At 46.2% G+C, this 17,483-nt stretch overlaps 1 protein-coding gene across 4 annotated transcripts in view; it reads right to left on the bottom strand.

Moving 5' to 3' along the window:
• Positions 1–1,259: 1,259 nt before the first annotated feature.
• The window catches only part of garre1 (granule associated Rac and RHOG effector 1), a 210,029-nt gene continuing 193,805 nt past the window's right edge, over positions 1,260–17,483 (bottom strand). For 3 of the 4 annotated variants that reach the window (XM_072517783.1, XM_072517784.1, XM_072517786.1), the window contains 2 exons: positions 15,735–15,813; positions 1,260–2,766 (listed from right to left, as the gene is read on the bottom strand). In XM_072517783.1, the coding sequence (XP_072373884.1) occupies positions 2,425–2,766; positions 15,735–15,813 (421 nt within the window). In that variant the 3' untranslated portion in view covers positions 1,260–2,424. The remainder of the gene's footprint in view (positions 2,767–15,734; positions 15,814–17,483) is intronic. The other variant, XM_072517785.1, reaches the window with a different exon arrangement.

Genomic DNA, 17,483 nt, shown 5'->3' with positions numbered 1-17,483 from the left:
CGCGCGAGAGAGACAGAGAGCTCGCGAGAGAGACAGAGAGCTCGCGAGAGTGAGAGAGCGCGCAAGAGACAGAGCGCGCAAGAGACAGAATGCGCAAGAGACAGAGCGCGCAAGAGACAGAGCGCGCAAGAGACAGAGCGCGCAAGAGACAGAGCGCGCAAGAGACAGAGCGCGCAAGAGACAGAGCGCGCAAGAGACAGAGCGCGCAAGAGACAGAGCGCGCAAGAGACAGAGCGCGCAAGAGACAGAGCGCGCAAGAGACAGAGCGCGCAAGAGACAGAGCGCGCAAGAGACAGAGCGCGCAAGAGACAGAGCGCGCAAGAGACAGCGCGCGCAAGAGACAGCGCGCGCAAGAGACAGAGCGCGCAAGAGACAGAGCGCGCAAGAGACAGAGCGCGCAAGAGACAGAGCGCGCAAGAGACAGAGCGCGCAAGAGACAGAGCGCGCAAGAGACAGAGCGCGCAAGAGACAGAGCGCGCAAGAGACAGAGCGCGCAAGAGACAGAGCGCGCAAGAGACAGAGCGCGCAAGAGACAGAGCGCGCAAGAGACAGAGCGCGCAAGAGACAGAGCGCGCAAGAGACAGAGCGCGCAAGAGACAGAGCGCGCAAGAGACAGAGCGCGCAAGAGACAGAGCGCGCAAGAGACAGAGCGCGCAAGAGACAGAGCGCGCAAGAGACAGAGCGCGCAAGAGACAGAGCGCGCAAGAGACAGAGCGCGCAAGAGACAGAGCGCGCAAGAGACAGAGCGCGCAAGAGACAGAGCGCGCAAGAGACAGAGCGCGCAAGAGACAGAGCGCGCAAGAGACAGAGCGCGCAAGAGACAGAGCGCGCAAGAGACAGAGCGCGCGAGTGAATGAGATTATATAAGAGAGAGGCAGAGATTAATATGAGGGGTGGCAAATGGTACTTTTGTAAAAAAAAAGGTTTACCTGACCAAGTAAGTTTGTGCCGGGTGCCCAAGCTTTTTTTTAAACCCTCCCCCTGACACCCAGAAGCCAACAACTGACCAATACAATGCCCCTACGAACCACAAATCATCGGAGGGGGGTGTGGAGGTCAGCCGAGGTGCTCATTGTAACGGAAGCTCCCATCTTCGGGATGTGGGGGTCAGTCTGTCACGTTTCGCGATGACTACAAGATTCCCTCCCGAAAACGTCACTGGTTCGTTTATAAAAATAAAAAAGGTACAAAAAATTATATAGATGATTTTTTTCAATGTTTTTTTCTTGATACAAACTATAAAACAGTTTGAGCAGCTCTTATATTTAAATAATGATTTTTAGTTTAACTTTTGATTCCCCCCCCAATGTCATTGATACAACTGTATTCAAGCATAGTCAGCGATACAGGGTTCACTCCCTTGGTAAGAGTTTCAGTAATAGATGCAAGGTATTACCACCAATTCAGTTTCCCCCATACCCCCGGGTAACACAATGTTAGTGCACAGGGACATCTCACTGTGTCTGTCAGTCAGCTTACAAAAAAGACAGGCTGAATAGCTCAAAACTGAGAAAGTGGAAAAACTCAAAACTTCAGTACATTAAACCAGCAACTACACCACGACATTACAAAGATTAAGCTACTCTTTAAAGGAAATGTACCCTAATGAGCAGTCGAAATGCTGCAAGGGGGGGGGGATAACAGTACCTACCCCAAATGTCCTTGCTGTAAAATGGACTTTTTATTTATTTTATTCTATCAGTGGAGGTCTAAGGGACATGTTTCAATGATTTTATGCTTTCATCCACCAACACTGGGGTAACTCAATGTCACGCCTACTGGTTTGAAAAGGGTCCAGACTGTAACCACAACCATTGCAGCCGGGAATCAGATAATGGCAGAAATGGCAGGTATTCAGACCAGCAATCAGAACGGCTGTAATTCTTAACCTCGTTCTAGTTGTGTTCAGCAAATGTGCTACACCGGCAGCTTCATGGATTTAGATTCTCTCCCATTCCCTCCTGGAGCTGGCAGGCAGCTGATACGTCTCACAGCTCTGTGCACCCTTCCCAATGCATCAGGCTCCCCAGCAATGGGGCCCGGCAGCTGGGCTCGGGGTAACCGGCAGCCCATCAGCCAATGGCCTGGCTCAGAGTACAAAATCTCAACACACTGACTGAAGGCAGCAAGGGAGCAGGTACGTCCCCCACTGAATCACACTGCCAACTTCTGACTCCATGCCATTGTGAATGGACAGCACTGCCCCACTGGCAGCACAACTAGAGGGTGGTCTGACAACCAGATACAGATGTGACAATCTGTCTTCTTCTGGGTTGGTGCAAATCAGCAGCTGGGAAGTGCAGAGCACACCAACAAGGATCAACGGAGACAATTAGGTGGCAGGGCTACCTCACTCACAGCATTTACAAATAGTGGGACTATTCACTAGAATACAGAACCCTTTTTAAAGTCACTTCCAAACACTTAGTATTGGTGGAGATAGGACTGTCTCCGCTCCTGCTTGATGGGGTAGGATTTGAAGCCCTTGTTCATTGTTTTGTGCTGGGAAGCTTGCTGCTGCTGTTGGGACTGTTGTTGTTGCGTGTAGGAAAAGTTGGAAGAGATTCCTGTAGAAGGAGTGTTGTCACCGGCTGTTGACCACACGGGCGACTGGAGGATCTGCATGGAATCATTCCACTGGCTGACTGGGTTAGTCATCTGATACAGCGAGGTCCCAGGATTGGGCATTGTGTTGGTGAGGGATGCGGAGTGTTGCCAGGGGGCCTTCGGAGGCCAGGTCTTGGTCTTGTTATCCTGCGTAAGAAACTATCACAAATTAGTGTAATAGCGAGGTACATCACAGCAGAACTCTGCAATAAAAATCAACCTAGGTAAGAGGTGCTTTATACAGAGGCCGAGAGGAAATTGATAGAACTTAGTTAAATAAACAACTCAGACAAAAAAGTATGGTAGCAAGACACAGGAAAAGTGATCCACGATAGTACTAGACTTCTATCAATAATACTACGGTCTTAGTAATGGTACTGGTGTGTCTTCTATGGTCCTGCAGTTTCAGCAAAAAAGTGCGGAGTGTGCAAAATCTTTGTATTGGGTCAAATGCTGAAAGTAGTATCCTGATATGAATCCAAATTAAAAACAAAAACTGGTGCAAACACTTCGAACATGGAGACGACCAGCACTGGACCCACAGCAGAAATGTTAACTCAATTCCTCTCTCACCACGAATGCTGCCCGAGATGCTGAGAATTTCCAGCATTTCCTCTAAATTTCAGATTTGCTGCCTCCACAATATTTTACTTTTGTCCTTCAGTCACTCGTTGCCCAGATTTGCACAGGTGGAAAACTGGTTAACAAACAGAAAGGAAGGATAAATGAGGCATTTGCAAGTTGGCAGGATATAATTATTGGACTACCACAGGGTCCATTAGACCATAAGACATAGGAGCGGAAGTAAGGCCATTCGGCCCATCGAGTCCACTCCGCCATTCAATCATGGCTGATTTCAACTCCATTTACCCGCTCTCTCGCCATAGCCCTTAATTCGAGAAATCAAGAATTTATCAACTTCTGTCTTAAAGACACTCAACGTCCCGGCCTCCACCACCCTCTGTGGCAATGAATTCCACAGACCCACCACTCTCTGGCTGAAGACATTTCTCCTCATCTCTGTTCTAAAGTGACTCCCTTTTATTCTGAGGCTATGCCCCCGGGTCCTAGTCTCCCCTGCTAATGGAAACAACTTCGCTACATCCACCCTATCTAAGCCATTCATTATCTTGTAAGTTTCTATTAGATCTCCCCTCAACCTCCTAAACTCCAATGAATATAATCCCAGGATCCTCAGACGTTCATCGTATGTTAGGCCTACCATTCCTGGGATCATCCGTGTGAATCTCTGCTGGACCCGCTCCAGTGACACTATGTCCTTCCTGAGGTGTGGGGCCCAAAATTGCTCACAGTATTCTAAATGGGGCCTAACTAATGCTTTATAAAGCTTCAGAAGTACATCCCTGCTTTTATATTCCAAGCCTCTTGAGATAAGTGACAACATTGCATTTGCTTTCTTAATTACGGACTCAACCTGCAAGTTTACCTTTAGAGAATCCTGGACTAGGACTCCCAAGTCCCTTTGCACTTCAGCATTATGAATTTTGTCACCGTTTAGAAAATAGTCCATGCCTCTATTCTTTTTTCCAAAGTGCAAGACCTCGCACTTGCCCACGTTGAATTTCATCAGCCATTTCTTGGACCACTCTCCTAAACTGTCTAAATCTTTCTGCAGCCTCCCCACCTCCTCCATACTACCTGCCCCTCCACCTATCTTTGTATCATCGGCAAACTTAGCCAGAATGCCCCCAGTCCCGTCATCTAGATCGTTAATATATAAAGAGAACAGCTGTGGCCCCAACACTGAACCCTGCGGGATACCACTCGTCACCGGTTGCCATTCCGAAAAAGAACCTTTTATCCCAACTCTCTGCCTTCTGCCTGACAGCCAATCGTCAATCCATGTTAGTACCTTGCCTCGAATACCATGGGCCCTTATTTTACTCAGCAGTCTCCCGTGAGGTACCTTATCAAAGGCCTTTTGGAAGCCAAGATAGATAACATCCATTGGCTCTCCTTGGTCTAACCTATTTGTTATCTCTTCAAAGAACTCTAACAGGTTTGTCAGGCACGACCTCCCCTTACTAAATCCATGCTGACTTGTCCTAATCCGACCCTGCACTTCCAAGAATTTAGAAATCTCATCCTTAACAATGGATTCTAGAATCTTGCCAACAACCGAGGTTAGGCTAATTGGCCTATAATTTTCCATCTTTTTCCTTGTTCCCTTCTTGAATAGGGGGGTTACAACAGCGATTTTCCAATCCTCTGGGACTTTCCCGGACTCCAGTGACTTTTGAAAGATCATAACTAATGCCTCCACTATTTCTTCAGCTATCTCCTTTAGAACTCTAGGATGTAGTCCATCTGGGCCCGGAGATTTATCAATTTTTAGACCTCTTAGTTTCTCTAGCACTTTCTCCTTTGTGATGGCTACCATATTCAACTCTGCCCCCTGACTCTCCGGAATTGGTGGGATATTACTCATGTCTTCTACTGTGAAGACTGAAGCAAAGTACTTATTTAGTTCCTCAGCTATTTCCTTGTTTCCCATCACAAAATTACCAGCATCATTTTGGAGCGGCCCAATGTCAACTTTTGCCTCCCGTTTGTTTTTAATGTATTTAAAGAAACTTTTACTATCATTCCTAATGTTACTGGTTAGCCTACCTTCATATTTGATCCTCTCTTTCCTTATTTCTCTCTTTGTTATCCTCGGTTTGTTTTTGTAGCCTTCCCAATCTTCTGACTTCCCACTACTCTTTGCCACATTATAGGCTTTCTCTTTTGCTTTGATGCATTCCCTAACTTCCTTTGTCAGCCATGGCTGCCTAATCCCCCCTCTGATAACCTTTCTCTTCTTTGGGATGAACCTCTGTAATGTGTCCTCAATTACTCCCAGAAACTCCTGCCATTGCTGTTCTACTGTCTTTCCCACTAGGCTCTGCTCCCAGTCAATTTTCGTCAGTTCCTCCCTCATGCCCCTGTAGTTACCTTTATTTAACTGTAACACCTTTACATCTGATTCTACCTTCTTTCTTTCAAATTGGAGATTGAATTCTACCATATTATGATCACTGCCTCCTAAGTGCTCCCTTACTTTAAGATCTTTAATCAAGTCTGGCTCATTACATAACACTAAGTCCAGAATGGCCAGTTCACTCGTGGGCTCCATCACAAGCTGTTCTAAAAAGCCCTCCTGTAAACATTCAATGAATTCCCTTTCCTTGGGTCCACTGGCAGCATTATTTGCCCAGTCCACCTGCATATTGAAGTCCCCCATGATCACTGTGACCTTGGCTTTCTGACATGCACTTTCTATTTCGTGGTGCATTTTGTGCCCCCGGTCCTGACCACTGTTAGGAGGCCTGTACATAACTCCCATTATGGTTTTTTTGCCTTTGTGGTTCCTCAACTCTACCCACACAGACTCCACATCATCTGACCCTATGTCATTTAGTGCTATTGATTTAATTTCATTCCTAATTAACAAGGCAACCCCGCCCCCTCTGCCCACCTCCCTGTCTTTTCGATCGGTTGTGAATCCCTGGATGTTTAAATGCCAGTCTTGAACCCCCTGCAACCACGTCTCGGTGATGCCTACCACATCATACCTGCCAGTCACAATCTGGGCCACAAGCTCATCTACCTTGTTCCGTACACTGCGCGCATTTAAATATAGCACCTTTAATTCTCTATTGACCGTCCCTTTTTGTTTTCTTAGTGTGGTGGACCTTGGTTTACTGAGCCTTTCCATACACTGTCATATTTTGTGGGATGGGGACTATCGTAACCTCTCCTGAGTTTTGTCTTTTCGTGCTTTTTTGTATTCCTAAGCAGCTACGCTTCCCACTGATTACTTCACCTCTTGGTTCCCTGACTTTCCCTTCCCCCCCAATCTTTAGTTTAAAGTCCTATTGACCACCCTATTTATTCTTTTCGCCAGAACACTGGTCCCAGCTCGGTTCAGGTGGAGACCATCCCAACGGTATAGGTCCCCCCTGTCCCAAAACTGATGCCAGTGTCCCATGAAAAGGAACCCCTCTTTCCCACACCACTCTTTCAGCCACGTGTTAACTTCCCTTATTCTTGCCTCCCTATGCCAATTTGCACGTGGCTCGGGCAGTAATCCGGAGATTATGACCCTTGAGGACCTGTTTTTTTAATTTGAATCCTAGCTCTTTATAATCTCTAAACTGGTCCTCTTTCCTAGACTTGCCGATGTTGTTGGTACCAACATGGACCACAACAACTGGATCCTCCCCCTCCCTCTCCAGTATCCTTTCAAGCCGGTCAGAGATGTCCCGCACCCTAGCACCGGGCAGGCAACATACCATGCGGGACTCTTTATCCTGCTCACAAAGGATACTATCTATCCCCCTGATAATAGAATCTCCTACAACTACAACTTGCCCCGGGTCAGTGCCGGGGTCACGACAATTTAAGATTTCTATTAAAAACTTAAAGGGCGGCACGGTAGCACAGTGGTTACTACTGTTGCTTCACAATGGCAGGGACCCGGGTTCGATTCCTGCTTGGGTTACTGTCTGTGCGGAGTCTGCACGTTTTCCCTGTGTCTGCGTGGGTTTCCTCCGGGTGCTCCGGTTTCCTCCCACAAGTCCCGAAAGATGTGCTGTTAGATGAATTGGACATTCTGAATTCTCCGTCTGTGTACCCCAACAGGCGCTGGAATGTGGCGACTAGGGGATTTTCACAGTAACTTCATTGCAGTGTTAATGTAAGCCCACTTGTGACACTAATAAAAATTAATTAAGACCAAGAGACAGAGAGTGATGTATCCAGATTTGCTGGCAATGTAAGGGTAGGTGGTAATGCAAGGTGTTTGATAAGGTGCCGCAACAAAGGTTACCACACAAAATAAGAGCTCATGGTGTCAGGGATAACACATCATCATGGATAGGGAATTGGTGAGCTAACAGAAAGCAGAGAGTAGGGATAAATGGGTCATTTTAGGTTGGCATGCTGTATCTACTGGAATGCCACAGGGATCAGTGCTGGGGCCTCAACTATTTACAATGTCCTGGATGGAGAGTACAAAAGTCTGATTGCAAAATTTGCTGATGACACAAAGATAGTGGGGAAGTCAATTGCGAGGAGGAACGAGGAGTCTGCAAAGGGATATAGGGATAGGCTGAGTGAGTGGCCACAAATTTGTCAGAGTGTGTACAATGTGGGAAAATGTGAACTTGTCCACTCTGGAAGGAAGAATAGAAAATCAGCGTATTATTTAAATGGAGAAAGATCACAGAACTGTGAAATACAAAGAGATCTGGGTGCGTGACAAGAACCACAAAAGATTAGCGTGCAAGTATCAGGTTCATGGTGGAAGATATAGGAGGGATGTCAGAGGTAGGTTCTTTACTCAGAGAGTGGTTGGGGCGTGGAACGTAATCCCAGCTATGGTAGTGGAGTCGGACACTTTAGGAACTTTCAAGCGGTTATTGGATAGGCACAAGGAGTGCACCAGAATGATTGGGAGTAGGTTGATTTGATTTTAGTTTCAGACTAGTTCGGCACAACATCGTGGGGCGAAGGGCCTGTACTGTGCTGTACAGTTATATGTTCTATGTTCTACAGTAAGTGATTAGGAAGGCAAATTACATGTTATTTTTGTCAGGAGAATGGAATGGAAAAGTAGGATGTTTTGCAAGAGTTGATGAGATCACATTTGGAGTTCGGAAGAACGAGAGATTATCTTTCTGAAATATACAAGACCTGACGGCCCTTGGCAGGGTAGATGCAGAAAGGATGCTTTCCCTTACGAGGGAGCGTTGAACCAGATAGATAGAGTTTGAAAATCAGGTGTCTCCCATTTAGGCCACAGAAGAGGAGATTGTTTTGTTTCCCAGTGTCGATAGTCTGTGAAAGTCTCTTCCCCAGTGAGCTGCAGAGGCAGGCTCATGAATATATATTTTTTTAAACTTGAGTGCCCAATTCGTTTTTTTCCCAATTAAGGGGCAATTTAGCGTGACCAATCCACTTACCCTGCACATCTTTGGGTTGTGGGGAGTGAACCCCACGCAGACACGGGGAGAATGTGCAAACTCCACACAGACAGTGACCCAGAGCCGGGATCGAGCCTGGGACCTCAGCGCCGTGAGGCAGCAGGGCTAACCCACTGCGCCACCCTTCCCACTGAATATTTTCAAGGCTGATTTAGAACACTGATTGACAATAGAGTCAAAGGGTTATGGGGAGCTGCCAAGAAAGTGGAGTTGAGATCAGCTATGAACTTATCAAATAGAGGAGCAGACTCCAGGGGCCAATGGCATCCTCCAAATTCGTATGTTCATAAAGAGGACACAAAGAGATACAGACACGTTACGTGCGTGGGCTACAAGATGGCAGATGGAGTATAATGTGGGGACTTGTGAAGTTATTCACCACAGTAGTAAGAATGCAAAAATACGTGAGATTCATGAATATTCATGTTGAGAGATTTGGGTATAGAACACAGAGCATACAGATTCTGCCCATCGAGTCTGCACCGACCCACAAGATGGGGCTGGTTTCGCACAGTGGGCTAAGACAGCTGGCTTGTAATGCAGAACAAGACCAGCAACGCGGGTTCAATTCCTGTTCCAGCCTCCCCGAACAGGTGCCGGAATGTGGCGACTAGGGGCTTTTCACAGTAACGTCATTGAAGCCTACTTGTGACAATAAGCGATTATTATTATTATTACTTAAGCCCTCACTTCCACCCTATCCCCGTAACCCAATAACCCCTCCTATCCTTTTTGGTCACTAAGGGCAATTTATCATGGCCAATCCACCTAACCTGCACATCTTTGGACTGTGGGAGGAAACCAGAGCACCCGGAGGAAACCCACGCAGACACAGGGAGAAAGTGCAGACTCCACACAGACGGAGACCCAGCGGGGAATCGAACCTGTGACCCTGGCGCTGTGAAGCCACTGTGCTATCCACTTGTGCTACTGTGCTGCCCCAATTTTGTATGTTCATAAGGAGGACACAAAGCGCTTACAAAGAGATACAGACACGTTAGGTGCATGGGCAACAAGATGGCAGATGGAGTATAATGTGGGGAGTATAATACTGGCTCGGAAAATACAGAACGTTAGAAGGCTGGGACAGGAGGCAATTAGGAAGTCAAATGGTATCCTGGCCTTTAGTGTAACAGGACGGGAACACAAGAATAAAGATGTCTTGCTACAATTGTACTGGGCTTCGATGAGGCCACACCTGCCGCTTTGGTCTCCAGTGAAGGTGGTGGAGTGAAGGTTCACCAGATTGGTCCCTCTCTGGAGTTTAACAAATCAGGGGCGATCTCATCGTAACTTACTAGATTCTGAAGGAGCTCGACAGCGTATTTAACAGGTTATTTCCCTGACTGGGGAACCTAGAACAGGGGGTTGATCATTTAGGACTGAGATGAGGAGAGATTACTTCACTCAAAGGGTTTGCGAATCTCTGGAATTCTCTACCCAGAGGGCTGTGGATTTTCTTAACGTTGATTATATTTAAGGCCGGGGTTGTCGGGGACATTGTGGGTGGGAAAGAGGTATTAAGACCGATCAGCTACATTAATGGTGGGGCTGGCTGCGGGAAGCAAATAGTCCACTCCTGCTCGAATATGTGTTGTTATAACTTGTTACGTGAAGTAGTTCTACAGCAGTGAGTTCTCCCAGTGAGCCAGAGAAGACACAACCAAGAGTGAGTTTGGGAATTTGAATCTAGGTGGAAATTCGAAGCTTTGGGGGGGGGGGGGGGGGGGGGGGTGCTTTTTATCACTGGTAAGTAGTTTTTCTTTTCATTGTCTAATTTATATATTTTTTATTTTGTTTTTTGGAATTGTAGTTGTATAAGTTTACCTAAGGTTTAAGACATGGCAGGAGATCCCAGACCCGTGTCATGCTCCTCGTGTGCGATGTGGGAGCTCAGGGACACGTCCACTGTCCCTGGCTCCTTCACGTGCAAAACGTGTGTCCTGTTGCAGCTCCTGTTAGACCGCTTGACGGCTCTGGAGCTGCGGATGGACTCACTTTGGAGCATCCGCGATGCTGAGAACGTGGTGGATAGCACGTTTAGCGAGTTGGTCACACCGCAGGTGAAAGTTACTGAGGGAGATAGAAAATGGGTGACCAAAAGACAGAGCAAGAGTAGGAAGGTGTCCCCTGCGGTCATCTCCCTGCAAAACAGATATACCGCTTTGGATACTGTTGAGGGAGATGGTTCACCAGGGGAAGGCAGCAGCAGCCAGGTTCATGGCACCGTGGCTGGCTCTGCTGCGCAGCTGGGCAGGAAGAAGAATGGCAGGGCTATAGTGATAGGGGACTCAATCGTAAGGGGAATAGATAGGCGGTTCTGCGGACGCAATCGAGACTCCAGGATGGTATGTTGCCTCCCTGGTGCAAAGGTCAAGGATGTCTCGGAGAGGCTGCAGGACATCCTGGCCAACTATTGTGGTGCACATAGGCACCGACGATATAGGTAAAAAACAGGATGAGGTCCTACAAGCTGAATCCAGGGAGTTAGGAGGTAAACTAAAAAGTAGGACCTCAAAGGTAGTTGGATTGGATTGGATTTGTTTATTGTCACGTGTACCGAGGTACAGTAAAAAGTGTTTTTCTGCGAGCAGCTCAACAGATCATTAAGTACATGAGAAGAAAAGGGAATAAAAGAAAATACATAATAGGGCAACACAACATATACAATGTAACTACATAAGCACTGGCATCGGATGAAGCATACAGGGTGTAGTGTTAATGAGGTCAGTCCATAAGAGGGTCATTTAGGAGTCTGGTGACAGTGGGGAAGAAGCTGTTTTTGAGTCTGTTCCTGCGTGTTCTCAGACTTCTGTATCTCCTGCCCGATGGAAGAAGTTGGAAGAGAGTGTAAGCCGGGTGGGAGGGACCTTTGATTATGCTGCCCGCTTTCCCCAGGCAGCTGGAGGTGTAGATGGAGTCAATGGATGGGAGGCAGGTTCGTGTGATGGACTGGGCGGTGTTCACGACTCTCTGAAGTTTCTTGCGGTCCTGGGCCGAGCAGTTGCCATACCAGGCTGTGATGCAGCCTGATAGGATGCTTTCTATGGTGCATCTGTAAAAGTTGGTAAGAGTCAATGTGGACATGCCGAATTTCCTTAGTTTCCTGAGGAAGTATAAGCGCTGTTGTGCTTTCTTGGTGGTAGCGTCGACGTGGGTGGACCAGGACAGATTTTTGGAGATGTGCACCCCTAGGAATTTGAAACTGCTAACCATCTCCACCTCGGCCCCGTTGATGCTGACAGGGGTGTGTACAGTACTCTGCTTCCTGAAGTCAATTACCAGCTCTTTAGTTTTGCTGGCATTGAGGGAGAGATTGTTGTCGCTACACCACTCCACTAGGCTCTCTATCTCCCTCCTGTATTCGGACTCATCGTTTTTCGCGATCCGGCCCACTACGGTCGTATCGTCAGCAAACTTGTAGATGGAGTTGGAATGGAGATGGAGACGGAGTAATCTCAGGATTGCTACCAGTGCCACGAGCTAGTCAGAGTAGGACTGTCAGATACATAGGATGAATGTGCGGCTCGGGAGATGGTGCAAGAAGGAGGGATTCAAATTCCTGGGGCATTGGAACCGGTTCAGGGGGAGGTGGGACCAGTACAAACCGGACGGTCTGCACCTGGGCAGGACTGGAACAGATGTCCTGGGGGGGGTGTTTGCTAGAACTGTTGGGGAGGGTTTAAACTAATGTGGCAGGGGGGATGGGAACCGATGCAGGAAGTTGGAAGGTAGTAAAACAGGGACAGAAACAAAAGGCAGTAAGGGGGAAAGTGTAAGGCAGAGAAGCCATAGTCAAAAATCAAAAAGGGCGACAGTACAAGATACAGTGATTGAGGGGAGCTCAGTGAATAGGCCCAGTAATACTGAAAGGAATAAAACGGAAAGTAAAAACATTAATGGTAAGCAACTACAGGTTGTTACATGAAGATATGGGTTCAATGACAAGGAAAATTAGGAGAAAAGTTAAGAGGAAATATAACTTAGGATAGGTTACTGATCGAGGTGTTAAGATTCAAAACAGAGGTAAAAAAGCCAACATAAGTGTACTTTACCTGAATGCTCGTAGTATTCGGAATAAGGTAAATGAGTTGATGGCGCAAATCATCGTGAATGACTATGATTTAGTGGTTATTACTGAAACATGGTAGTAACCATGTTTATGGTTATGGTCACGACTGGGAGTTAAATATCCGAGGGTATCAAACTATTCGGAAAGACAGAGTGGATGGTAAGGGAGGTGGTATAGCTCCGTTATTTAAGGATGACATCCGGGCAATAGTAAGGGATGACATGGTGCTATGGAGGATAAGGTTGAATCCACTTGGGTGGAAATCAGGAATAGTAAGATGAAAAAAATCACTGATAGGAGTAGTCTATAGGCCATCAAATAGTAACATTATGGTGGGGCAGTAATTAACAAAGAAATAACGGATGCATATAGAAATGGTCCAGCAGTTATCATGGGGGATTTTAATCTACATGTCGATTGATTTAACCAGGTCGGTCAAGGCAGCCTTGAGGAGGAGTTTATAGAATGTATCCACGATAGTTTCCTAGAACAGTATGTAATGGAACCTACGAGGGAACAAGCGGTCCTAGATCTGGTCCTGTGTAATGAGACAGGATTGATTCATGATCTCATAGTTAGGGATCCTCTCGGAAGGAGCGATCACAATATGGTGGAATTTAAAATACAGATGGAGGGTGAGAAAGTAAAATCAAACACTAGTGTTTTGTGCTTAAACAAAGGAGATTACAATGGGATGAGAGAAGGACTAGCTAAGGTAGACTGGGAGCAAAGAATTTATGGTGAAACAGTTGATGAACAGTGGAGAACCTTCCAAGTGATTTTTCACAGTGCTCAGCAAAGGTTTATACCAACAAAAAGGAAGGACGGTAGAAAGAGGGAAAATCGACCATGGATATCTAAGAAAATAAGGGAGAGTATCAAATTGAATGAAAAAGCATACAAAGTGGCAAACTTTAGTGGGAGACTAGAGGACTGGGAAATCTTTAGGGGGCAACGGAAAGCTACTAAAAAAACTATAAAGAAGAGTAAGATAGATTATGAGAGTAAACTTGCTCAGAATATAAAAACAGATAGTAAAAGTTTCTACAAATATATAAAGCAAAAAAGAGTGGCTACGGTAAAGATTGATCCTTTAGAGGATGAGAAGGGAGATTTAATAATGGGAGATGAGGGAATGGCTGAGGAACTGAACAGGTTTTTTGGGTCGGTCTTCACAGTGGAAGACACAAATAACATGCCAGTGACTGATAGAAATGAGGCTATGACAGGTGAGGACCTTGAGAGGATTGTTATCACCAAGGAGGTAGTGATGGGCAAGCTAATGGGGCTAAAGGTAGACAAGTCTCCTGGCCCTGATGGAATGCATCCCAGAGTGCTAAAAGAGATGGCTAGGGACGATAATTTACCAAAATTCACTAGACTCTGGGGTGGTCTCGGCGGATTGGAAATGAGCAAACATGACACCACTGTTTAAAAAAGGAGGTAGGCAGAAAGCGGGTAATTATAGGCCAGTACGCTTAACTTCGGTAGTAAGGAAGATGCTGGAATCTATCATCAAGGAAGAAATAGCGAGGCATCTGGATGGAAATTGTCCCATTGGGCAGACGCAGCATGGGTTCATAAAGGGTAGGTCGTGCCTAACTAATTTAGTGACATTTTTTGAGGACATTTCCAGTGCGGTAGATAACGGGGAGCCAATGGATGTGGTATATCTGGATTTCCAGAAAGCCTTTGACAAGGTGCCACACAAAAGGTTGCTGCATAAGATAAAGATGCATGGCATTAAGGGGAAAGTAGTAGCATGGATAGAGGATTGGTTTATTAATAGAAAGCAAAGAGTAGGGATTAATGGGTGTTTCTATGGTTGGCAATCAGTAGCTAGTGGTGTCCCTCAGGGATCAGTGTTGGGCCCACAATTGTTCACAAATTACATAGATGATTTGGAGTTGGGGACCAAGGGCAATGTGTCCAAGTTTGCAGATTACACGAAGATGAGTGGTAAAGCAAAAAGTGCAGAGGATACTGGAAGTCTGCAGAGGGATTTGGATAGGCTAAGTGAATGGGCTAGGGTCTGGCAGATGGAATACAATGTTGACAAATGTGAAGTTATCCATTTTGGTAGGAATAACAGCAAAAGGGATCATTATTTAAATGATAAAATATTCAAACATGCTGCTGTGCAGAGAGACCTGGGTGTGCTAGTGCATGAAAAAAAGTTGGTTTACAGGTGAATAAGAAGGCGAATGGAATTTTGTCCTTCATTGCTCGAGGGATGGAGTTTAAGACGAGGGAGGTTCTGCTGCAATTGTATAAGGTGTTAGTGAGGCCACACCTGGAGTATTGTGTTCAGTTTTGGTCTCCTTACTTGAGAAAGGACGTACTGGCACTGGAGGGTGTGCAGAGGAGATTCACTAGGTTAATCCCAGAGCTGAAGGGGTTGGATTACGAGGAGAGGTTGAGTAGACTGGGACTGTACTCGTTGGAGGGGGGATCTTATAGAAACATATAAGATTATGAAGGGAATAGATAGGATAGATGTGGGCAGGTTGTTTCCACTGGCGGGTGAAAGCAGAACTAGGGGGCATAGCCTCAAAATAAGGGGAAGTAGATTTAGGACTGAGTTTAGGAGGAACTTCTTCACCCAAAGGGTTGTGAATCTATGGAATTCCTTGCCCTGTGAAGCAGTAGAGGCTCCTTCATTAAACGTTTTTAAGATAAAGATAGATTGTTTTTTGAAGAATAAAGGGATTATGGTGTTCGGGCCGGAAAGTGGAGCTGAGTCCACAAAAGATCAGCCATGATCTCATTGAATGGTGGAGCAGGCTCGAGGTGCCAGATGGCCTACTCCTGCTCCTAGTTCTTATGTTCTTGTGTACAGCTGGAACCGGTAAAACTGTACCCCAGAGATGTAATATGCCCCCTTCTCCCCAACGCTCATACACTTATACCTCGGACGTTTGACCATGTAACATTTGGAGAGAACAGGACATCTGTCCAACTGCTTCCACCCCGGCAGCAGGAAGGGTGGAAGAGAAAACACAGTATATTTTTACACATTTGTAAAACGCAAAACTTTAATGATTGGAAAAGACGATTTATGTTCATACCTGGCAAAGGTCATCTGGTGTGGGTAAGACAGGAGGAGATGGTAGGTTAGCAGTCTCTTGATCGCCACTGCTGTGTTTTCTGCAGAACAGAACAGAAGTGAAGGTATCTACACACAGCAGGTCCCTCACAAAGAGACGAGAGATGGAATATTTCTCTCGCATCGTTCACAACCTCAGTTTCATGGTCAATGGAAGCACCCACTAACATGCACTGTTGCAACTTGGGAAATGTGACGGTCAACCTGCGCACAGTAAGATCCCCCAAATTGCAATCCCATCCACCTGAAAGGGTAGATGTGGCACTCCCTCAGTGTGACAATGGCAGCGTCAGCCTGGATTCTGTGCTCAAATCGCTAGTCTGGGAATTGAAATCATGACTCAGAGACACGGGTGTGACACCTAACCAAGAATCTCAGTTCAGTACTGAGAGTGCTGCGTGGTCAGCCTGTTCTTTTTTTTCCATAGAATTTGCAGTGCAGAAGGAGGCCATTCGCCCCATCGAGTCTGCACCAGCTCTTGGAAAGAGCACCCCACCCAAGCCCACACCCCCACTCTATCCCCATAACCCAGTAATCCCACCAAACACTAAGGGCAATTTTGGACACTAAGGGCAATTTAGCATGGTCAATCCAACTAAGCGCAATTTTGGACACTAAGAGCAATTTAGCATGGCCAATCCACCTAACCTGCACATCTTTGGACTGTGGGAGGAAACCGGAGCACCCGGAGGAAACCCACGCAGACACGGGGAGAACGTGCAGACTCCGCACAGACAGTGACCCAAGCCGGGAATCGAACCTGGGACCCTGGAGCTGTGAAGCAATTGTACTAACCACTGTGCTACTGTGCTGCCCTGATCCACCGTTCTTGGTGGATGTTATACGTCCCCAGCACCAAAGAACAAGCAGCTCTCTGTGACCTCCGTCAACATTCCTCTCACAGCCAACGTCATCAAAGAACAGTTTAATTGGCCATTCAATACACAAGCAGGTTGCTGCGACAGAATATCTGACCTGTTTATCTATTTAACAGGCACCGCACATTAAAAGTGCAATCGTGCCTCAGCCTGAAGGGCGCTGCATATGTTAAAGTATTATTTATCCAGTAATCATAAAATGAAGGCCAGAGATCAGAATCAGGAATAAAAACGGGAGGGATTTTCAAGTACTTTAAAGTAGAACAGCAATAGAATTTAAATAAGGAGGATTATTATACAGCAGTTGTGATATACAGAGCAGAATGGCCAGGGATTACTCAGCTCTGCAATAATAGGGTCACCACTTTTGACCACCCCCTCCGTTCTTGGGTATAAATTACCCCCATATGAGTCTCAAATGGTCACATGCCATTCAATGGGCAGAGACATAAGCTTAGGTCAGAGTGAGAGTGACAATTACATATTAAAAACCATGCTAGTTAACCAAGTAGGAGAAACCTGGGTAGAGGATTAACTCATTAAACATCAGCGTTAGCAGAACAGCTCGTAAACATGGTCAGTGAACGGTGATAATTCGTTAATACTGTTAAAGATAGGCGATAATTCGTTAACACAGTCAGTGATCGGGGATAACTTGTTAACACTGTCCGTGATCAGGGATAACTTGTTAACACTGTCCGTGATCAGGGATAACTTGTTAACACCGTCCGTGATCAGGGATAACTTGTTAACACCGTCCGTGATTGGGGATAACTCATTAACACTGTTAATTATCAAGGATAACACTGTTAGTGATCAGGGATAACTCATTA

The sequence above is a fragment of the Scyliorhinus torazame genome, chromosome 10, assembly GCF_047496885.1.
Source record: "Scyliorhinus torazame isolate Kashiwa2021f chromosome 10, sScyTor2.1, whole genome shotgun sequence".
Taxonomy (NCBI): Eukaryota; Metazoa; Chordata; class Chondrichthyes; order Carcharhiniformes; family Scyliorhinidae; genus Scyliorhinus; species Scyliorhinus torazame.
Note: the sequence above shows the minus strand (reverse complement) of the source record. Positions and strands in the feature narration are given on the sequence as shown.